At 34.5% G+C, this 18,105-nt stretch overlaps 2 protein-coding genes across 3 annotated transcripts; one reads left to right on the forward strand and one right to left on the reverse strand.

The window, feature by feature from the left end:
* Positions 1–1,762: 1,762 nt before the first annotated feature.
* LOC116013981 lies at positions 1,763–12,288 on the forward strand. Of its 2 annotated transcripts, none has more exons than XM_031253958.1 (24): positions 1,763–1,977; positions 3,947–4,077; positions 4,167–4,251; positions 4,437–4,490; positions 4,597–4,688; positions 4,767–4,870; positions 5,387–5,456; positions 5,888–6,290; positions 6,689–7,012; positions 7,097–7,300; positions 7,763–7,891; positions 7,981–8,044; positions 8,438–8,562; positions 8,929–9,175; positions 9,289–9,434; positions 9,515–9,636; positions 10,188–10,311; positions 10,403–10,461; positions 10,663–10,756; positions 10,839–11,016; positions 11,301–11,402; positions 11,486–11,601; positions 11,708–11,767; positions 11,895–12,288. In XM_031253958.1, the coding sequence occupies exons 1-24, from the start codon at positions 1,924–1,926 to the stop codon at positions 12,009–12,011; spliced, it is 3,204 nt and encodes a 1,067-aa protein (XP_031109818.1). In that variant the 5' UTR covers positions 1,763–1,923; the 3' UTR covers positions 12,012–12,288. The 2 variants fall into 2 exon arrangements, with proteins under 2 accessions (XP_031109818.1, XP_031109819.1); XM_031253959.1 differs by having other exon boundaries at positions 7,796–7,891.
* A 4,013-nt stretch (positions 12,289–16,301) lies between these two features.
* Positions 16,302–17,900, reverse strand: LOC116011850 (HMG1/2-like protein). The gene is made up of 8 exons (XM_031251267.1): positions 17,752–17,900; positions 17,609–17,654; positions 17,370–17,471; positions 17,220–17,277; positions 17,069–17,113; positions 16,905–16,985; positions 16,723–16,809; positions 16,302–16,623 (listed from the first exon to the last, which is right to left on the reverse strand). The coding sequence occupies exons 2-8, from the start codon at positions 17,644–17,646 to the stop codon at positions 16,597–16,599; spliced, it is 438 nt and encodes a 145-aa protein (XP_031107127.1). The 5' UTR covers positions 17,647–17,654; positions 17,752–17,900; the 3' UTR covers positions 16,302–16,596.
* Positions 17,901–18,105: the final 205 nt, after the last annotated feature.

The raw sequence follows: 18,105 nt of genomic DNA on the forward strand, positions 1-18,105 counted from the left end.
TTGATAGTATATATCAAATAATGTACCTTCAGTACAAAAATAATGTACCCTAAAATAATGTACCTACAATACAAAAATAATGTACTTTCAATATAAAAATAATGTACTTTTTATTTTTGGTCCACGCAGCTGTGGTCCATGCAATAATGATTGTCATTTTATCGAGAAGAAAATTATGATTTGGCATTACAAATTAGTATGAAAAACTTTGGTCCGGACATAAATATCATCGTCAATTGCGGGCCCCATAATAACACCTCAGCTCTTATATTTTTTCTTCTTCTCAAAGAAGAAGAAAAAAAAGATTTAAAAAATGCTACTTATTTATCTTCTCAAATCATAATAAAATTATTTACATTTATTAATTATTTATAAATGGGTCGAATCAATCAGGGGTTAAAAAAAAATTTATTAATAAAAATAGAGTCACACTTGTGTAAAATCGTCTCATAGATGAATCAGGTCAGGTCAATATGTAAATGTAATTCTGACTCAGGGTGTTTATATTACTTACAAGGGAAAACATATATTTTTAGGACAAATGTAATATTTTTATAGGCAAATTATACTATGCACCACGGTGCACATAGCAATGTGCACCACGTACCTAAACGACGTCGTTTTGAGCATTGTAAACTAATCGTCCGTTTTTTTAGAAATCATCACCCGGTCTCTGTATTTATGTTAATATTCTGTGTATTCCAGGCAATCATTCTGTGTATTCTAGGCAACCGTTCTGTGTATTATAGGCAACCGTTATGTGTATTCATGTTAGTAACACATGTTGTGATTTCATGTTAGTAACACATATTGTGATGTGTTTGTGCATTCGAATGTTTAGGAGGATGAGTTCTGTGTATTTTGTGTAAATATTATGTGTATTCATGTTATTAACACAAGTTGTGATGTGTTTGTGCATTCGAATGTTAGGAGGATGAGTTCTGTGTATTTTGCGTCAATATTCTGTGTATTATGGGCAAACATTATGTATATTCTAGGCAAACGTTCTGTGTATTCTATATAATGATTATGTGTATTATAGATAATGAATTCCCTAGAGTCATTCGCGTCCACTAACATCTGTGTATTTTGTGTCAATATTCTGTGTATTTTGGGCAAACATTCTGTGTATTCTAGGCAAGCGTTCTGTGCATTATAGATAATGATTATGTGTATTATAGATAATGAATTCCCTGAGTCATTCGCGTCCGCGTCTACTAACACCGAAACGACGTCGTTTTACGTACGTGGTGCGCATTGCTATGTGCACCGTGGTGCAGGGTATAACGATTGATTTTTATATTTTGATATAAATATATAATTTTTTCATCAAATATATTATAATTTTCCTTATAAGTAATGTTGCACTAAGAAAGAAAAATACAAAAATATTATATTTTTCTTTAGAAATATTAAAATTTTCCATATAACATTTTATCTTGACTTGAATCTCACACAAATTTTACCATAAAAATAAAACTCATCAAATAACACTATATTTGGAACTTGGAAGTGGATATTAAGAAATAATTTAAGAGGGATGTAGTATATATATACTATATAGCATACATTTATACGCCTTTTTGCTGTTGGCAATTGTTATAATATAAGTGGTTCCAAAATTGACCCTACAGAGACGGTTAGACCGTCCAAGCCCTTTCTTTCTCGCAATCTTCGGATTATCCTAATCGCTCGCCACGTGTCCACGTTGAATATAAAAACACCCGGCCGACCAGCATCTCCTCTGTCCAAATCCAAAATCATCAAACCAAACCTGCAACCTGCCCTCTCTCTCACTCCTCTTCTCACTTTTCTCTCCCAAAGTCTAACTAAGCAAACACTTCTCCTTTTGCTCTCCCAATTTCTCTCTCATTTCTCCAATCTCAAATTCAGTCATACGATCTTCTACATACACTCGCACAGATGTTCGTGAAGAAACTCGAGAGACTCGTGGAGAAGGCTTCTTTCAACAAGAAGGTCAGTGCTCTGCTCTCTCTCTCTCTCTAAATATACGTATGAATTTGAACTTTTGTGTTTGGATCTGTATTATGTAAACTGAAACCAGAAGGTTTAAGAGAAGATTTCTTCCGAGAGTTCTGAGAATGCTGCCTTTCCGTGGGATCGGAATCATCGAGTTTTGAACATTCCGTTCTCTTGCTCTTATTTTGTTTAACAGTTAATTTGTTCGGTATGAACATAGCATCCGCGTGATTAGTATTTGAATTGGAAGAATGATTAGGATTCATCAGTTATGAGTTCGATTTGAAATGATGCAACAATTCTCAAGTATTTGTTGCGTAGAGTGATAAGATTAGACGTATTTTAACGAGGCAAATTTTATTATTATTTTTTTTTTAATACTATTGACTCTATTACAATTAGTATCTGTTCATACATATTTTCTCAACCACAACGAGCCTGTAATCTCTCACTTAGGAGGGCCACAACTATGCCGCTTGACCACGAGGCCTTTGGCGAGACAAATTTTATTTAGTATGATATATTGTGTGATTGATGATGAGTCTTTTGAGTCGTGAGATTCAAAACTTTTTAATTTATCTTGTTAGAAGTATTTTAAGTAATTTTTTAATTTTTAATTAAAAAGGAAAAAAAGTGCGTGCTGAGTTCGTCTATGTTTATGGACGTAGAACCCGATACAATTAGCAGCGTTAATGATTACATTATAGGTCAATAATCAGAATTTAAGATATCACGTGATAGTCAATGCAAAATTCGAAAATTTTATTGTGTCGAATAAAAATCATAAATGAGGGCAATAGGGAGTAGTTGGTCTTTTCAAAGGCAAGCACGGTAAAGGATAAGCTGGTTGACTGTCCTAATCTTTAATGAATTTTCTTCTTAGGAAATATTTTTCACCATTTTGTCCACCTCCTGATATAGACAAGATATAATTATTATAAAAATATAAAATAAAAGTTATTCTTTAAGTCTATTTCTCTATGTGATTGCTATGGGTAATGGGTTTCCTCTTTCTCGAAAGTAAAGGTAATTAAAATGAACTAATTGGTAGGTGTTAAAGTAATCTATCCGTTTTAACTTTAGTTTTTATCTCTTTTTAAACTTTATCAAACTAACGAATTATATGTCGTCAAATTATTATTTTTTTCTTTAAATTGTATCAAACTTTATTAACGATTGATTGCCGCTCACTCAATAATGTTTCATAAATTCGCAATTCAACTTTTTCAAGTTAAGCTAAAATAGCTGGATGCTCGAATTTTTTGAATAGGTTTTTGAATTTTAAAAAAAAATAATTGAACCAAATTTTGAGCTTTCAATATTTATGTTTGGTTTGAGAGGGTATTTCTGGCATCATGCCACGTGTGCCCGATGGTTCATTGACTTCATTCCATGTGCCTAAAGATTCAAAGTTCAGACACTAGAAATTCGTTAGGTATGTGCATATTAGGCTCCACCAGTATCTCAAAAGCTTTCGGATAGAGTGGGTAATCTATCACAGGCCCATACCATTATATAAAACCAAGCTGCAGGCACCTGGAAGTCCGCCTGCACCGGCAAGTCATAGCATCCATAAATAATTAAATTCAAATTTCTTTTTTTTTTAATACTATTGACCCTGTTACATGTAGCATCTGTCCATATACTTTCTTAAAGTACTGAAACCCAACAAAGTCAACATTGACCACACTGAAACTGGAACCCATGACCTCCCACTTGGGAGAATCACTTCATGCCGCTTGACCACAAGGCCTTTGACTTAAATTCAAATATTCTATATTCTATGATTCTAATTTCTATCGTTCCATAATTTTTACTGTAGTATTTTATAGCCCAGTATTGTAGGTTTCATGAGCCGAAACTAAAAATTTAGTTACCGTGGTAAAGTTATATGAATTCCTTCATTTCATTCAAAAATTACGTTAGGTCGTTAAGGCATTTATTTTTTTAACTATTTGGTTTGCAGCCTGTAGGGAACGTGGATGGTTTAAAGCCTGATGACGTCAATCCCCGTTTAGTATATCACTATGGAGTTCCACCAGGAGCTCTTCTGTTGTCTTACGACTCCATTCAGAAAATTCTTGCCATTTCAACCAAGTGAGTATATATTCTGCTGTTTCGCCTACTTGAATCCAGCTTAGAGTTAGTGCAAAGACCAATGCAGTAAATGTTTGGTCATGTTGCAGAGATGGCAGGATCAAAGTGTTTGGGAAAGATGGTGCCCAAGCTCTACTGGAATCTCCTCACATAGTACCAAGCAAATTCATGCAGGTAGTCATTTAATGTGAAGTATGATATATTTATCCTATCAATGTCAGATACATGATCACGGTTACAATGACTTCTTTTTTTTTTCTTTTTTTTTTTTTAATACTAGTTGACATCTTAGTATCATTGGTACTTGGTACATAGTATATTGCTGAGAACTCAGTTACTTGATTCTTCTTGTCTTGCAGTTTATGGAAAATCAAGGCTTTCTCATTAATATAAATGTTGATAACCATATTGAGGCAAGTCATTCAATGGAATCCCATTCTTCTAGTTTCTCACTTTCTCATTTTCATCCGTGTCAAAATGAATAAGTTTAATCTAATCTCTAAATATAATCATGTTCAGGTTTGGGATGTAGACCAGAAGTCTTTGTCAAATGTTCATGAGTTTAAGAGGGATATCACCTCTTTTAAAATTATTCAACATACTCCATATATGTAAGTGTTTCTGCCCTAGACATAGCCCCATAGGCTTTATGTTAGTAATGTAGCTTTTAATTTCATGTGCTTTGACAGGTATATTGGAGATTCTCTAGGTTATGTTTGGGTTTTGAAGCTAGAAAAAGAACCATGCAATGTAGTGAAAATGAAATATCATATACCATTTTCAGCATCTCATGGTGAGAACAATACCTAATTTCATTATTCATTGCTTATCTTTTACTATTTATTAGTTGTCTTAGATATTCTCCACCAATTACTGCTCAGTTTTTAGTCAACAAAGACATTGAATTGCAAGAATATTTCTGAAATCTTTTGTAGTTAGATGCCTCAATAATTTTTTTTTTTTTTTTTGAAAGGAATAATTTTTTTGTTATTCAGCATTTCAGTGTGTGCATGTCTTCATGTGCACAGCTATCAGTAACTAAAATAAAGTGATTATACATGTGTAGTATCAATTACTCATCTGATTGAATATAAGTTATGAAATATACTATATGTGATTATATGAAACTCATACATTAAAAAATTGAGTTACTTGTATGGACAAAATTAGTAATGTCTAGTAGTTCCTTTCACTAATGGGAAAAAAGCTGTGTGTAATATCCTTATTTATTCCCCCTGGTTGACTACCCCCAAACTTCCAACCAATGATGCAATAATTGGTATTTGACTGTTATATAATCCTCATATAGGGAATTCAAATGAAGATGGGGACAATGCTGTAGTTGAAATCCTGCCTCAACCTACAGCAGAAAGTAAGAGGTAGTTGCTTTTCCATATCAGCAGTTTTCTCCATTCTTACTGCAAATATTTGAACTCTTTTGTCTACCAAAATATACCACTTAACTGAGAACTTGACAGACAGATTTGCCATTCACTTTTATGAGTGGCTGTTGAAGGCAAAGTTTCCTGTTTCTTGAATTATTCTTGTTTTGAATTAAATGTTACATTATTTCCTTTTTTAACATATAATACTTTGGTAACCAAATCATGTGTTTTTTTTACCAACATACTTTTTCACCATATGAGAGGTGAAAAATAGAGATATTTTAAAAGTGAAATTGCTTGAATTAACCTTTTCTCCTTTGCGTCTTGAGTACTGATTACTGATTTCTGGGTAGGTTCAGATGAACCTCAAACATCATTTTGATAGTCAAACCCTTTTATATGTGTGAAACTTTATGTTGATGCAGGGTTCTCATTATTTATCGAGATGGATTCATTATATTGTGGGCAGTTCAAGAAAGCAAAACCATCTTTACAACTGGAGGAAATGCACTGCAATCTGTAAATCATGAGGCAAAAAAAACAACAGCAGCTTGTTGGGCTTGTCCTAATGGAACTAAATTAGTTGTTGGATACAGCAATGGAGAAATATTTATCTGGAGCATCCCAAATGCTTCAAATTTGAAAAGTGAACAAGAATCTATCAAAGAGTCTTCTTTTGCCTCTCCAAATGCTCCTATTTGTAAACTGAATATTGGATATAAATTAGACAAGATCCCTATAGCCAAGTTAAGGTGGGCTTATGCAGATGGTAAAGCAAGTCGATTGTATGTTATGGGCTTCTCTGATAATCTGATGAACTTGTCACAGGTGAGGTTTCCTTTTCTTCTAATTCTCAATTTTGTTCTATTTTAGTAGGGATGGTAGGTTAGTTTTCAGTCAAGAGTGGCATTTTCCTCAAATGCCTGATTTCTACAGGAAACTTCATGTAACACTGCTAGGTACCTTGAGAAACATGCTACTGCACAGTGTGAGTTGTGTGGAGACCATTTTTATGTGTATCCATTATGTGTTTATGTCATAAATAAGCATATTTATGTATTCACAGTGGCCAGATCCTGAGTTGATCTAGTACTTGTAGAACATTCATACAGGCACCTCTAGTCTTCACATTCTCTTTATGGAATTATTGACTAATAGTAGCATATCTCTATTCTATTATTTTGAAAATATAATAGTCAGCTGTCTCTGAGATACTTATTTTGTAGGTCGTTTTACTGAATGAGCATACTGAATCACGCACAATTAAGTTGGGACTTCATCCACCTGAGTCTTGTCTTGATATGGAGATTATTTCAAGCTCTAAAGCACCAAGCAAGCAGAAATATGATGCATTCCTTTTGCTTGGGAAGTCAGGTGTTGTTTATGCATATGATGATAGTTTAGTAGAAAGGTACCTGTTGCAATGCCAGACCAAGTCCCCACCTTCACTCCCAAAGGAAATATCGGTGAAGTTGCCATTTGTTGATTCTAGCATCACCATTGCAAAACTCATAACAGATAACCCATATATGTTATGGTCAGGGAATCAGGTATGTAGTTTTTCTCTGACCTGTCATATATTATGTTTGCAAGGGCAACAGAAAACTTTAGTTCTCTGTTTCTTTGTTATGCAGGATTATAATTCCCTGACTAAAGATATATTTCCTCTTTTTCCATTTGAGAGGAAGCAAAAAGATGGAACTATTTCTAACTCAGGCAGTTCTGCCGAGTTTTCAAAGGCTAAGAACTTGTACATAACAGGGCATAGTAATGGAGCCATAAATTTTTGGGATGTCTCATGCCCACTCTTGCTTCCAATTGTATCACTCACTCAACAGGTAATACATTATCATATGAATTTTTGGTACAACCCTTTACTATAGGTGAGTAAATTCACATTTTGAATGCCATATTCTATGGTGCATTGTGAATGCATGCTCTCTAAGACTCTAGAAGTGGTTTGGGTCTAAACTCTAAAATATATCCATTCATCTGGTGTATTTACAAATAATATAATATGTGGAGGTAGTGCATCTGAAGACATTAGAAAGAGGCAAAAGAACTGTAGAACATTAGTGTTAAGAGTCCCACATTGATAAAATAAGAGAGAATATATGGATTTATAAGGCCATGGGTTAGACTAGTTAATTGGTTGGATTCAATCTTTTAGTTTGGTTTGGCCCATGTGCATTATAGCCCAATTGAATAACCCTAGCCCCCAATATAAGACAATTACAATTAGGATGATAATGAAGCCTGTTTGATTTGCTTCAATTTTTTTTTTAAATTTTTTTTTCAAGCAAGGCCTAATGCAATATGATATCACCATGCAGAGTGAAGACAACTTTTCATTAAGTGGTGTGCCAGTGACAGCATTGTGCCTTGTCTTTGACTTACATATCCTTATTTCCGGTGATCAAAATGGAATGGTGAAGTTTGAATTTGATGGAAAAATATGGTAGTAGATTTTAGTGCACTGTGCACGAGAGCTTACTTCTAACACAAATGTGTTTTGCAGATTCGTATTTATAAATTTAAAACCGAGGCATTTGCCCCAGACAACAGTTTTTTGTCATTCCAAGGTATGGAGCATGAGTATGAGTGAAACTGAATGTGTTCTTAGGCCACTAAGTAGCTATGACTCATCCTCCCATTGGTAATTTAAGAGGATCTGCGTGGTGCCTTTATACTCCATAGAATTCCTTTTTGTGTGCATTGATAGCTCAGCCAGACAATAGATTCTTACCATATATTTGAATCATCCTTTTTGTGTACAAGTACACCCTTTCTGCTTATCTTTTCTTTGTTAAATTATCCAACTATAAAAAGAAATAAAAAAATCATGTGCTATTACTCCATTTAGGAATCTGTTGAACAAACATTTCCTGTATGCAAATGCTTCATTGATCAAATGCTTCTATAAGATGCTGCCCCTAACCTTGTATATAAATGCCTTATTTGACTCTATTCCATAGGTTCAAAGAAAGGAAGCAATCAAATTATCCGAAGTCTTAAGCTTCTGAAGGTTAATGGAGCTGTACTTTCTATTACTATGAACCCAAATTCAAAGAGTTTTTCTGTTGGGTCTGATCAAGGATACGTAAGCCTTCTTTCTTACAATTCTTCTTTTTTTTACTATTTAAGTATTTATGCATTCACTCTTTTTTCTCTGCTATTCTCCTCTATCCTATTGGTTCAGGAGTTCAGGTTATTTTGGTCTGGCTGTCATTACAAGTCTGTTAGTTTCAATATGCTAAAGAATATTAGAAGTAGAATGATTTATATGTGTTGGTAAAGTACTGTTATTGGAGGAATAGTACATTGTCTAATCTGATGGTACCAATCATAGCAAAAAGTGTTAGTGACAAAGTTAATTAGTTCTTGACATCCTCGCTTCCAGGCATGCTCAACTTTTTGTTGTTATGTTAATGCCTAAATTTGATATTTGAATTGACTTTATATATAGGTCTCACTAATTGATATTGAGAGCCTCAGCGTATTGTATGAAAGGCACATAGCAACTGAACTCTGCACAGGTATCATCTCTTCACAGTTTGAGACATGCAGCCTCCATGGTTTTGAGAAGAATGTTCTAGTGCTGGCTACAAGAGATTCATCAGTGTTGGCACTTGAGGGTGAGACAGGGAACATATTAAGCCCTAGTATGGTTCATCCTAAGAAGCCCTCCAGAGCTCTATTTATGCAGATTATTGGTAATTTTTTAGTATTAGAAGTGTCGAATTTTTTGACATTTGGAGGATAGTGATATTCATGGAATTACATAATCAGTAATTATACAGTTTTCTCCTTTTCTTGGCTTTTACAGGTGTACAGGAAAATTCCAATAGAGGATCTAGCATTTCAGATTGCATGAACACAGATAAGGGGAATTCTGATGCCTCAAGGCTACCACTTGTATTACTCTGTTCTGAAAAAGCTGTTTATGTGTATTCCTTGGTGCATGTAGTTCAGGTAAGCAGGCATGCTATATCGAACATAAATTAGGCTTGTGCAAATTCTTACCCTTTTTTTCCCCATCTATTTATACATAGGGAGTTAAAAAAGTACACTACAAAAAGAAGTTTCATTCCTCTTCTTGCTGCTGGGCTTCCACTTTTGATGGTCCTCAGGCTGGTGTCACTCTTCTCTTTTCAAATGGAAAAGTTGAAATAAGGTATCGCATTTCCTTTTCGATGACCTTCAACAGAGATAATTAATGTGCAAAAAACCATTGACACATAATTAATTAATAGACCAAGAGCTGCTCTTTCTTGAATGCATGTCATTCAAGAATACATTTCCTGCACAGATGCATGTTCATTTAGTGGTTCTGTTTGGGACCAAAGGAACTCATCACAATTTAAAATCTTGAAGTATGAATCCTTGTTAGACCTCTGAGACATCAATGTTGGACCTGTAACCTTGGAACATAAATACCATCCTTTCATATGGGAAGGGTCAGTCTTTCTTACCATAGAAAAGGAGATTAATTTTGGTGTCAAGAAATTGAATTATTAGTCCACTGTGAATTCCGCTTTACAATGTTATTAAATTTATACGTCACTTGGGAAGGATGAAATTGCTTCTAGTTGATTGAATCTTAAGCCATAACCTGTTATTTCAAATTCTCTCCTTTGTTCTCCAACTTTTCCTTCTTGCCATATTTATCAGTTGTGTAGGGAGCATGTTTTTTGAATCTAGCTGACTATGTTGTAAAAACTTCAGATCCCTTCCAGAGCTATCCCTTCTAAAAGAAACATCAGTAAGAGGGCTTACGGTTTCAACTCCAAAAGCAAACTCAATTTCTGACACCTCCATATGCTCTTCGCATAGTGGTGAACTCATAGTGGTACATCAGGCTAAGTTTGATGCTTTTTTTTTTCAATAACATTATAATGCTTGAAAGCTCACAAGAACTCTGGAAATTTCTTCTTGATAAGGTGGACAGGGATCAAGAAATGTTTTTCATCTCAGTTTCAGTCCTAAAGGATTCCTACAGGTACTGAACTAAGAACTGGACATGTGATTTATTCTACATGCCTGTAATTTTGTATTTCTTTCCTCAATTTCCATTAATTAATGAGGCAGAATGGAAAATATACCTTACCCCCTTCCCTAGTTTCTTTTTCTTTTAAATGAAATAGCAATAGGCTCCATATTTGCAGTATTGCTGAATGGGCTGTTTCTTGTTCCGCTATAGGTTTCTGGACCTTGCATCCCAAGTTTACGATAGAGAGATATTGGTTGAACAAGGACCTATTTCAGCACCCATCATCCATAAAGAAAAGAAAAAGGTCGGTGTTCCTAACTTTTTGAAGTATGCATGGCTCTATGGTACACAAATAAGAAAACCTTCAAATTGCTTTTGGGCAATAGGGTATATTTGGGTCTGTCATCAAAGGAAACAAAGCAAAGAATCCACCTGAACAAGCAGCTGAAGATCCGCAAGAAAGTATTGAAGAATTGTCAGCAATCTTTTCAGTTCCCAATTTTCCTTTAGATGCAGAGAATGATGAGAAGTTAAGCATGGATGAAGATGACATCTTGGATATAGGTATTTCACATATGCCATACACCTTCAGTATGTTTTGCACTTTCCCATCTTGGTGCTCCCCACACCAAGCTCCTCCGCTATGTTATTAGATTTCTGGAGAGTGGAATCATTTTATATTGAAAAACACTTTTTTTTCTGGAGTGCTAATTACATCAAGATTGTAATGTGTACTTAGCAATCTGAAATTGAAGTGCCTTTATCCAGTTGAAATTTCATTTCTCAGTGCACTTTCTGTAGCTTATAGTCATAGATGTGCTGATTGGCCTTACATTTTCCTTTTGAAGATGACATTGACATTGAAGATCCTGTAGTGAAACCTAAAGGAAATCCAATGGTTGCAGCACTAAACAAACAGAACCTTACAAATTCATTTGAAGCAATCAGAGGTTAGTTTTGGACAGGATGGCTGTTGAAATTTGTTTTACTTGAGATTCACATTCATCTTGAACTCTTCATCTTCATTTTTCAGGGAAACTTAAGAGCTTGAAGGTCAAAAATGACAAAGTTCAAGTTACTGAATCACCACAGGATGAGAAGGCTGGTGCTGTTGACCAAATAAAGAAAAAATATGGATACACTTCAAGTGTAAGCATTCATCCTTTACATTTAGTACCAATCAAGTGCCTTGATAGTATACTACTGTCATAAGCCAGTAATTGACTACAACTGAATACTCCAACCTGTAATGCAGGAAACAAGTGCTGCAGAAGCAGCAAAATCAAAGCTCAGTGAAAATTTGAGAAAATTGCAGGTACTAATAATACCAAATACACCATCTTCTTGATATAGACCTTTTCATACTTCATCTCTCAGTTTTTGTCTTAAAATAGCATGGATCAAGATACTATGACTACTTTTCTGGGTTGTTGGGCATGCAGGGCATCAACCTTAGAACAGCTGAGATGCAGGATACTGCCAGATCATTTTCTGCCATGGCTAAAGAGGTGCTAAAATTTGCTGGGAATGAGAAAGGAAATGATAAAGCAAGTTCCTGATCCTCCACACACTGTCCCTTATAGTCCAATTAGTACTTGGTTGTGTTTCTTTTCTGCCTCTTAATTTATTCAATATTTGCAGAATGCAAAGCAGTATGTTATGAATGTGTTCTGTTCTGCAAAATGGTCATTATTAGTGTGCAGAGTGAGCTTCTTGTTTTTTCTTTGGTAAAAGCAGTGTACAGAACCACATATGTACATGCATATGTATTATGTAAATTGAATCTTCCTAAAATTACATATCCTGATCTTTGCTTTACAGAAAAGCATTTCCAAACTTTTTTTTCTAAATAGAAAATGTTACACCAAATTTTTGTATCAGTCTGTGACATTTGTAATAACCTTCCGTTTTCATTAGTAATTCATGCAACATTAGTTACTCGAGTTCACCTTGCAATGTGGATCTGGGTCCAAAGATACACAATTTAAATACTAAATATTTACAATTTGTGATGATCTTGCATTGTATACACAATTCTCCAAACTTAGAAATACATTAGAAGTTCACTCACAATTTCAATACTAAAATACACAATTTAGAACTAAGGTTCATCTTGCCAGGTGGACCAGTCCATGGTATAACAATTTAGGCTATACGCAAGATTGGGTTCTACGACTCATTACAATATTTCACATATGATTAAGGTGATGGTATTCAAGAGAACGTGGACAAATTCGGAGAAAACCAGATTAAATGTACAAGAGAACAATGAAGAAATTCTGTCCAAAAAGTGTAACAACCAAAATAAAAAAAAAACCTGTGTAGTAAAGAAGGACGGATTGGTTAATGGCCAAATAAGCATTATGCTTCAATAAAAGAACAAAATCACTTGCATTGATCTATTCCCTACCTACGTGTACGTATAGGATTGGGCCTAGCTCTACACACTACTCTAAAAAAATTGGTCAAAAGATAAAAGTAATGAAATGGAGGAAAGTTTTTATTGTCCTGTATGGCTGCTTAATGTCACAGCATATGATTGGGAGATAACAGGGAAAACTTGTTATGATTACTTATGTTTTTAAGTCTAATTACAAATTTTATTGATTAGTCGGTTATAATCGCACCTATAAAAACCAATAATTATATTAGAGCATCTCCATCAGTAAATTTTAGTGTGGTTTTTGAGAAAGTATAGCTGATGTGGAGGACAGAGGCAGTGGAGAGAGAAGGTGGAGGGTCTTTGCAGGAGGAGAGGTTTTGGACAGAGCAAGTGGAGCCCTCGTGGAGGATAGAGAGAGTGAACACAAGAGCGTGTTTCTTGCACCTTACGTGCCCAGCGAGCACGTAAAGATTCTGCTTTATTTTATTATTATTTTCTCTTTCCTCGCATCTTCCATTCCTACTCACACCTGCAATCTCTGCAAAAACCCCTCAAACACTACAACTATATCACTTAAAATTTGTGCCTTTTTGTTCATTTATTTTGATTAAATTTTTTTATCACTTAAAATTTGTGCCTTTTTTCATTTATTTTGATTAAATTTTTTGTATTAATAAATAAAGAAATAGTCTTTCATCATTAACAAATTATGGCTACATATTCCTTGCACTAGATAGATTGTTTTGCAATGAAATACTACAAATGATTGATCATTCAAGTCTGAATATATAATTTTTTTTCCTCTAGGTCTTTTTAAATCAACCAACTCAACACCCATGGATTATCAAGAGTGCATGCATCTCCCACTTTAATTTCAATGATTTTTGCTTAATGCAGTGTACACTTATCCTTATTCCCAAAATAATTTGAGTTTGAAACAATTCAATTGAGATTTGATTAAATTAGTCGTATTTTATAAGATGCAAATATTAGTATTAGTGTTGGCCCTGGAATAATATAATAATATGGTTATACTTAAATTGGCCTTTTTTAAGATACATTCAACAACATTCATAATCTGTAGTATAGAATTTTGGTTTCTAAAATTCTAAATACATGTTTTTTTAATTAAAATTTTAAAAACGTGTTTTTTTTATAACCTGCAATTTTGCATAGATGTTATTAGAATACTTAATATTGATTAGTTTTTTGTATGAAAATGTTAAAATAATTTTGACCAATGATTCCTTGAATATTGATTGATTTACTACATGAATTTAACTTGAGCATGAAATTTGATACAAAATCAACAGTCGTTATACCGTGCTTTGCAGTCTCAAAAGATAGTACTTTACATTTGTTTTTATATTATCGCATGAAAATGTAGTTATATCGAAATGTAATTGTAGTTGTGTTGAAATGTAACTGCAGTGTATATGAATTAATACTGAATAACAGTTTCACATTTGTGTTTTATATTATCGAATGAAATTGTAGTTATATCGAAATGTAACTGTAGTTGTGTTGAAATGTAACTGCAGTGTATATGAACTGATACTGAATAACAGTTTCACATTTGTGTTTTTATATTATCGAATGAAACTGTAGTTATATCGAAATGTAAGTATTTACTGCAGTTGTGTTGAAATGTAACTGCAGTGTATATGAATTGAAAGTGAATGGCGCGAAACGGATGTGGTTTCATCTGTCTGTTTTCATTAATCAAAACGACGTTGTTTTGATGCACGGTCCACGATATAATTTGCGCCAAATAGTTAATAGTTAATGAATTAGTCATATGGGTAGCATTTGAATCCAATAAATCCTTTTGTACCAGACATAGCTGTCAGTAAACGGAAGTTAACGTTGTAACCGAAGAAGAAAGAATATATTATTAAAGGATGCACCTCCATACTCCACATGACATATTGTGCAAAAAATTAAAAAAAAAAATAAAAAAAAAATAAAGGAAATAAGATTCCTCAAATCATAATTAGGTATGCCACCAAAAGTAAATATAATATGCCAGCTATTCTAGTCATAGTAAGCCCTTTAATACAATAATTCATTCCTTACTTGCTAGCGTCAATCAATTCATTAATTTCAATTCCAACTTCCCAGTTCCCACTTTCTATATAGCCATTCTTCCATTCCTATACAGGCAAAAACTCTCCATTTGAGAGACGGGTCAAATCTTTTATTAATGAGGTCAAAGATTCGACCCGTTAATCAAATATTCGACATATCTCACGGATTGAGACCCGTGAGACAATCTCACACCAGTGTTACCCACTTACCCATATTTACATGATATTTTGCACTACTAAAATTTCTCTAATATTTACTTCTTCCCATAGCATTAGATTTAAAACCAAAAAGAAAAAGAAAAAAATTTCTTATTTTCATTGGAGGTCCATCATCGATCCTACACAAGTTAATAAAAAGTTTGAAAATAAAATAACAACGAAGTAAAGGTTATAATGTACTTTTTCAATAAGAAATTGTAGTGTACATAATTCATTTAAATATTTACGATGATTAAAACCTTAATTTTCATCTATTGTGGTTAATATTTTCACATGTGGTAATTGAATATCCATATATTATTAAACAACGAAGTGTTTATTTTCTTAAGTCGTACACATATTGAATTTTTTAACATCCACCAATAAGGGCGATTACTTTCAGTTTAACATCATAAAATTAGGATTTCATTGGGTACTCGAGACTTTGAAATTATTACTATTAGGGTCACTATAATTGAAAACTTGCACCACTCAAAATTTGTCATCATATAGCACAAAATTCATTGTCAACCTTTTCCCTTTTAGTTTACCGTATAAAAACAAATTGCAACTGCAAATAATATTGGCATTGAGGATCTGTTATGTCTCAACGTTTTGTTTAACTCGTCAATTTATAAATTCAAAAAATGAAAAACGCACAGAGACAAATAGACAATCCGTAGCTAAACGTAACCACCAATGCAAAGGCAATAATAATGTATTATTATAAAATTATTATTATAAACTTTTCGACAGACATTTATGAATTGATCTTTGGGCCAGTTTGGGGTTTACTATTTTTACTTTCAGAAAGATCCAATCTCACGTGGAGGGACTCCTTAAACGCACGACACCCAGTTTGAGAATCAACCATTATCTCATGTGTTCTAAAAAGAAATACCCAATTGCTTTCACCAAAAAAAACCCCAATTGTTAAGACTGAGTAAGACTAGAAGTGTAAACACCCACTTGCATGATTACGATAGGAAACACACCCTATCCAATCATACATAATACATATGCCTATTCATCATAATCATAAAATCCAATCATATACAGAAACGCCTCCCCCATGTTTCTCATCTCCTCTCAGAACAAACAAACCCATATGCAGTTGACTAAACGGGCGAATCCGAGGAATAAAAATACACCGACGGACGGGAAAATTGTCAGATCAGGGATTTTAAAAAGGACAAAAAGTCCTAGCTAAGATATTATCATTAACCATAATGGATTGAAGAAACGTAATCATCATCATAATAAAGTACACAGAGCAGTGGATTTCCCCAACGGCTCTCACTTGACTAAGGAGTAAATCTTTCCCGTTCCCATCTAACCCTCCTTCCCAAAAAAAAACATAAAACAAAAGAAAGCAAAACAGGAAAGAGAAACTGCTATAAACTAATCCCAAAAGGAAAGGTCATCATCACATATTTCTTCAGATCCCCCTACACAAAGTTGTGCCACCGATTTCATTTACTCATCATCGTCGTCATCATCATCCTGTTCATATACAAATTACAGGGGCTTGTGATTAATCACTAGTGCATTAATTAAAATTTTTAATTGGAAATAAATTAAGCAGAGATCAAAGCAGCAAACCTCTGCACTCCCATCCTCATCCTCATCATCATCGTTCACCTCTGACCTTGACTTGTCAGATTCCTCCTCTTCGGCAGCTTCCCCAGCCTATGCTCCCAAAAAATGAATATTTATATTAATTAATTATTCAAACATTCAAAAACTTTTAAACAGAAGAAAGCGTGAATGAAAACAAAAAGTACCTGTTTTCTATTGTAGGCTTGCATGCTCTTCTCGTATTCCTGCTTCCTCTTCTCAGCCTTGGCTTGGTAAGGAGCTTTCTCCTGAATTCAATCAGAATAATATAATATTAGAATCGAATAAAAAATTTGTTTTAAAAATCTGGTTGAATAAACAATATACTTACAGCATCAGAGAGCTGTTTCCATTTGTCTCCGCCAGCTTTACCGACCTAGAGAATTTCAATATATTCGAACAAATACGAAAGTCAAAACAACGAATAATCTCGAAGCATTCAACACAGGTTTAACGGAAATTTTGGATCTGACAAAACTCACTTGTGCAACGGACTTGTTGTTCGGATGCTTTTCCTTGTACGTCTTGCGGAACTCCTCCCTAAATCGAATAAAAAATTGATACAAATTATACGAGGAATTGAAAATATGATTTTATCGATCTGTAACAGGCGAGAATCTAATGTGTCGTACATGAACACGAAGAAAGCACTCGGAGGCCTCTTCGGCTTGTTCGGATCCTTGGCAGCTTTCTTCGCTTTCTTTGTCTCACCGCCTCTCTTTTTCACGGAGAGCCTATATAAAATAACAAAAAATTGAAAACAAATTCCCCCGAGATGATCATCGCAAACGCAGAAATCACACGAAAATTATAGATCCGAACGGTAGGGGGAGTAGAAACACATATAAAACGAATTCAGATAAAAACTCACTTGTTATCAGCTTTGGCCTTGGATTTACCTCCCTTCATGGCGAAACCTGCGAAAAAACGACGAAAACCGGTGAGAATCGGTGGGGGAGTGATGGAAATCGGTAAGACTCGGGCGAGTCAGCGCCGCAGGGGTAGCGAGTTTACCTCTCTAGGGTTGAGAGAGAGAAAGACAATAACACGAAGAGATATGCTTTGGCTTGTGTGTTGTGAGTGGGCAAAGAGAAGGGGGGCGAGAGATAAGAAGGGGCGCTCCAGAGGACTGGAAAAGAAAAATTTTATTGTTCAGTCACAGAATGGAATTTCAAGTCCGGGCTTTGGGCGGGATTTCAAAAATCTTTTGCCACGTCATCCATCCGTGTGCTCTCTCCCCATTGGCTGGGAGATGGATAAGATTTTTCATTTCGGCCCTCTTTGGCTTTGTGTTTTCTCTGTGTTTCTTCGCGGAGGGATACGGGCCCTTGGATGGGATGCTGCCTCGGCAGAGGGGACGCGTGGCGA

Source organism: Ipomoea triloba, chromosome 3, assembly GCF_003576645.1.
Source record: "Ipomoea triloba cultivar NCNSP0323 chromosome 3, ASM357664v1".
NCBI lineage: Eukaryota > Viridiplantae > Streptophyta > Magnoliopsida > Solanales > Convolvulaceae > Ipomoea > Ipomoea triloba.